General features: G+C 41.1%; 1 protein-coding gene across 4 annotated transcripts in view; it reads right to left on the bottom strand.

Moving 5' to 3' along the window:
* Positions 1–372: 372 nt before the first annotated feature.
* MYRIP (myosin VIIA and Rab interacting protein) overlaps positions 373–6,000 on the bottom strand; it is a 156,869-nt gene continuing 151,241 nt past the window's right edge. For 3 of the 4 annotated variants that reach the window (XM_035130389.3, XM_088653660.1, XM_035130391.3), the window contains 2 exons: positions 5,254–5,375; positions 373–4,400 (listed from right to left, as the gene is read on the bottom strand). In XM_035130389.3, the coding sequence (XP_034986280.1) occupies positions 4,368–4,400; positions 5,254–5,375 (155 nt within the window). In that variant the 3' untranslated portion in view covers positions 373–4,367. Of the gene's footprint in view, positions 4,401–4,428; positions 5,376–6,000 lie in introns of those variants that run through there. The other variant, XM_035130386.3, reaches the window with a different exon arrangement.

Below are 6,000 nucleotides of genomic sequence, written 5' to 3'. Positions count from 1 at the left end.
TTCAACAAGTGTACAAAATGTTAAGAAAATTGGATGGCAGGAGGTTAAAAAAAAAGTTGGCTCACTTGATGGAAAGACCCATACGGAGAGCCACTTGAGATTTGGGGTTCTGTCAAACTCAGATCCATAGTCTGGGATTAATGGAGGAACCACTGGAGACATAACAAAAAGATGTGGATGGGTAGCACGTTGTATAAGTCTCTACTAGTTCTCAGTGTATTGGGCTGTGGCCTAGTTCCCTTTGAGACGGACGTCTCCTTAGGGCACGGCTGGAAGTGTTCTCAGGTTAATGCATTCCTCCAACATACTATAGGAATGTATGAGCAGCAGGTTCATCTGCTACTAGAGCATATACTGTATTGTAATAGCTGGTCAGCAATATATAATATATATATTTATATGTATAGAAATCCAAACATACTGAGTACACTACATGTTTTCTGTATCAATCAGGGCCCCTAAAAAGCACGTATTTTTCCATAAATCATTTGTTTTACTCTCATATCATTTCTCTTCACAATAATTCCCGGCAAAAATGCAGATAACAACAACAAGGCAAGCATTAAGTTCCACTCAGACTGAATCATATTATCTTAACCATTAAAATATTCTTCATTTATAAAAAAAAATCTAAATATAAATATTGACACTAAGGATTGAACTCACTGGATGACAAAATAATTATTTGTGTGCTATAACATATACATTTTATGGTTTTCTTTAAAACGGTAAATTAAATCTTTGCACATTTGGCACAGGTAAACCTTTGTAAAAATCGAAATGCCATACAGCAGGCAGGGATTTGTCTTTTTTTTTTTTGCAATGTCTACAAGTACACATTTTTGTCAAAGATGACTGAATAGTTTAACATTTGAACACAGCAGTTGCTTCTCATGCCTCTTATGGAAAACATTCTATTCCAAACTCAGTTTTGTTTATATCACACCAACAGAACAAAAGTCAAAGAGTTATCTATTAAAATTAGTCATGTTGGATTGAATATTACATACACAATAGTAGCTAATAATATCATTGGACAATTATGTAGACCAGCCATCATTATTGACATTTCATTAACACACACAGACCTGCAGAAACAAGAATCTAGGAATGTATCTTGGACAAGTACAGAAAGAGTGGTGTGAATGGAAACCGACACAAATTGTATCAGACAACCTACTTCAGTTAAGTAGCTTAGTTTATCTGATCATATACTATATGGATGTTTTTTATATACTGCAGAAAATATCCCTGCCATCTGAACAGTCAAGTTTTTATAAAACTTAGTAAGAATTTCATGCATGTATATAATAGCATCATTTTGTCTGCAGCATTTTAAAAAAGGGAGTGAATGTGGATAGGAATTTTAGATAAGGGCCTAGGAATACACAAACCCAAACAAAAGTAATGAAACTAACATTGTTGCAGGTACGCACTTGTGTAGTGCAATCCTAAACCTGTTTACTCAGCAATAAGTGACATTAAGCTCAGTAGGACATACTCCCTGGGATTGCAACCAGAATCTGTTTTAACCAGTCTTCTATTCTTACAATTAAAGAGTGGTAAAGGCATTAAGCCTAGCCTTTTAATGCATGCTTCTGAGTGAAGTGGGGGTTCTAACGTGTTAGCATTTGTCGCATAAAACCTGGGTTGCTAGTTGTACGAAGATTATCAGAGAAAGAGCACAAGGCTGCAATCTTGTACACAGTGTCCTGACCACAGTAGGGCTTGCAGCAACAAACCTATTTGCTGTTCAGACGTATTCTAATGTACCCAGTGTTGCTGCCTGGATTTTAGCTCACATACTCAACCGAATCAACCGCTAAAGCCACTAATTCTGGCCCAGCACCAGTCTTTGCCAGCCAAGTCAGCCATACTGAGCACATAGTAAGCAGTACAGACTGATTGATGGACTTCACTTGTCTAGATTGTGGGGGGTTGAAAGTCCTGAAACAGAACCATCCATCGAAATTAGAACTTTCTGAAAAGGACCAGTGATTCCAAAAGCCCCTTCCGCACACTTTGGTGGGAAGAAAGGAGTCAGACTTTCAAGAAAGGGACTATCAAAATCTGATCATTAAACTGCAAATACACACTTCTAAAAGTACCTATATATATATATTCCCATATTAGGGTGATCACCTACACTTTATGGCTAGCTCACTTTTGTAACTGAAGGTGAAGCGAATGTGCATTCATCTGAATCTTATATTCTAGGAAAGACTCTGAAGTTACAGACTCTTGAGACCAGTTCTAGCAGTGGAAAGACTAGGACTGATTTCAGCTGCACATGCCTTTTGTTGAGGATGGGAGATATTTATCATTCATCCAGTGGGAAGTTCACTTAAGAAGCAAATATAGGGTGCTTCGAGATAGGAATTTATTGTGGAATCAGGGCTGCTCATGCACACAAGGTTTGCCCAGCATCTGCCTGACGGTCGTCATCAAAATACCAGTCCATACCTTTTTCTACATCCCACCCCCCACAGATTTCCTTTAACATGGAAGGTAAAATACCTCAATGCACATGCACAGCCATTGCTGGTGTGAAAGTTCTTTAGCCCAGTTTGGGGGCAAGTGGTTTGTTAGGTGTGAGTTGGTGATTTGGTAAACAGCCTCTCTACCACCACACTCCTACCTCTGAGTGTGCTCCTCACATGAGCACAACCTAGCCACATAGCTGCCAAGTACCCCGCTTTCCCCGGGAAACCCCTGTATTTTCTTACCGTTTCCCGCAGGTGTCCCGAATGGCAAAATATCCGGATTACGGAGCTCCTGCCGGCTGCCATGTTCTTCTGGTGCCGCGCCGGCACCGGAAGTCGCTTCTACGCACTTCCGGACATGCATAGAGGCGACTTCTGATGCCGCTGTGCCCATTTCCAAAATGTCTGCAGCGCCAGAAGTCACTTCTACGCATGTCTGGAAGTGCGTAGAAGTGACTTCCGATGCCGTGGCGCTGCTGATCCTGGATTTTTCAATCCGGAACTTGGCACCTATGCCTAGCTATTTCGTTTCTGGTGGCCATGGCCCAAACAATACGAGTGTGCCATATGCGGAAGGCATGTCCGAATTTCAACAGCCCAGTTTGGAGGAGCTGCTCTCTCAAGATCTTCAAATAGTGCATGCAGGGAATTACTGACTCAACACACAATTTTAATACAGAGGTCTTTTGATGAGCATTTCAGTTCTTTGTTGCTGATGTTCTTTTGGATGGGGGCCTGTTTGTTTATGCCGCTTATGGTTACAGGGGTCTGCAAAGTATTACAGTATTAATTGTTTTGGATACTGCCGCATCCAAATCAAACAGTGGATCGATTTAGCTAAGTATCACTCTTGCAGAAGACCTCAGTATTATTATTATAATTATTGAAAAAACAAATTTATGGAAATTGATTCCTGCCCACCCCAAAAAAGAAAGTACAAACCTCTGTTTCCTGTTGTGAATTAAGATAAATAAAGGCTGGTAATAGCACTTCTGGTGATGTTTTTAAAAAATGGATGCACACAAGTACCTGCACATATACTCAGAATGGAACTGTAGTGGGGGAGGGGGGTTTGATGGCAGGGACATAAAAGGCCCAGCACAGATGCATTCTATCAAGCTCTGTGCATGGCTAATAACTGGATAGCAACAGATGTCCATAACCAGGGGGAAACGGAAGCTAATTTGACAATAGTGTGCACATAAAAAAATGAATCTGAGCCACCTTTTAGATTTTTAAAGCTCGTATCTGGAAGCACCCATTATCTTCCTCTTAGAACACTCATGGAAGGCAAGCACAGATCACAAACGGAAAAATGCTTTCCCTCCCATTTAAGCTCCCCAGTGGCCATCCCTTTCCAGCATTTGCTTTATGATTACCCAGTTACTTTTGGAGTTCCTCTTATTGCTCAACAATACATACATGACTATGACTGTGTGAACAGTAAGGTCCCAGCAAATCTGGATGACGGGGTGGATGGCTTGAGTTTTTCCTTGACCTACACGTGGGATTTTGGCTGACATTAACGGATGAATTAGGAATACAAAACATACTGTATTTTAAAGACAACGTATTTTAGAACAGTTGACAATGTGGGGAGGGGGGGGGGAGTGCATCTTAAAACATGGAGCCTTGCTTATATGAAACTCGACATCCTTTTTGGAGTCTCATGAGAACTTTAAGGCAGAGCTTCCAACAGCAGACCACAATGCTGAAGACTTGAACAGCTTTCTCAGTGAGGTATCCAAGCAAAGCCCTATTACTGAGGCATTGTGGGTTCTTGAGGGTCCATTTTTTTATTGGATGTATACAATGGCTGTTATATAAAGGCACTCGAGTGTGTAGCCTCAGGCAGTGTGTTATTGGCAGTAGAATTCTAGAATTCTAGTACATTACAGCAGACCCTATTGTTGGTTCCTGAAATGGAAAACACAGAATTAAAGAAACATTAAATTTGATAACAAATTAATATATAGCCAAACTTCTAAAAGGCAATTATTTAACTCATGGGATCAGACTATTTACAGGCTCAATGATCCAAAGTCCACAATGGCGAAAGGGTTATTCCAAAGGTCTCAAAACTGAACAAAAATTGTAATTTAGGCTTAACATGTTGCTCATTTCTAAAACTCAATTTTGGCTTTGAGGTTTGAAAATCTTTAATTTAGAAACTGCGATTTTGAAGTCATTTTATTACCTGGTTGACATATCACAAAAATGATGGCATTAAAAATACACGTGTTTTTTTGAGTCACAGCATGAAGTTCCTGCTTGATTCAGTACATTTCATTGGTAAATGGATTTTAGAATTCAAAACTTGCGATGAAGTTTGAACGTTTGGGGTTTTTTTCCTCTTAAGATCTAGGTTTTGGGAGAGAAACAGCAAACCCAAGAACCAGTGGGATGAGTTTGGAAGAGGTGGACCTTGGGCTACCTCAGGTCTACGCTGGCTCCCCTCAAGCAACTTACGTTGGCATAAGCCCCCAAAGGGGTGTTGTGGAGGGTGAGTAGAGTCCGACATCTACTCCAAACCTCTTTCCACTCAGTCATAAGACCTGGCAACCCGGAAGAAGTTATACTGGCAAACGGGGTGGTGTAAGCCAGACTGTATTTTAAAGGCTTGTTTTCCTCCTGCCAAGCTCATTCTGGATCAGCTGGCCATAACCTCACTCCTGAACAGAGTTTGGAACTGGGGTAACTTAAACCACCATCAACTTGTGCCGGCTTCCTATGCTTCAGGATGCTCTGTAAGCTTCTGCTTAGTACTTACCTTCTTATCCTTGGCAGTGCTTTTCCTCTCCTTTTTTGTTCTCTGCGTAAGAGATCCTTGGAGTATGAAATTCCTGTTGAATGTTCTAACAGGTGTAACCGGAGATGCGTCCATGTCTTCACCTAAAAAAAGAGTCATCACCAGCGTTCTGCATAAATTCAAGAAAATGATGGAGGAGGCAACATGTGTAGCTAAGCTCCTACAAGAGAAGGGGGGCAAGATTCAAATCTGGCAGATGCAGTATGAGCCATTCTCAACCTGGTGGCCTCCAGATGTTTATATGACTGTAGTGCCTATCAGCTCCATCAAGTGGTAGTCAGTGATGATGGATGGTGGGAGTTGTAGTCCATCATATCTGGAATGCACCCAATAATAATAATAATAATAATAATAATAATAATAATAATAATAATAATTTATTATTTATACCCCACCCATCTGGCTGGGTTTCCCCAACCACTCTGGGCGGCTTCCAACACAATATTAAAATACAATAGTCTATTAAACATTAAAAGCTTCCCTAAACAGGGCTGCCTTCAGATGTCTTCTAAAAGTCTGGTAGTTGTTTTTCTCTTTGACATCTGGTGGGAGGGCATTCCACAGGGCGGGTGCCGCTACTGAGAAGGCCCTCTGCCTGGTTCCCTGTAACTTGGCTTCTCACAGTGCGGGAACCGCCAGAAGGCCCTTGGCACTGGACCTCAGTGTCTGCGCAGAACGATGGGGGTGGAGACACTCCTTCAGGTATAC

This window comes from Zootoca vivipara, chromosome 11 (genome assembly GCF_965207765.1).
Source record: "Zootoca vivipara chromosome 11, rZooViv2.hap1.1, whole genome shotgun sequence".
Lineage (NCBI taxonomy): Eukaryota > Metazoa > Chordata > Lepidosauria > Squamata > Lacertidae > Zootoca > Zootoca vivipara.
This window is presented reverse-complemented; position numbering and strand designations above follow the sequence as displayed.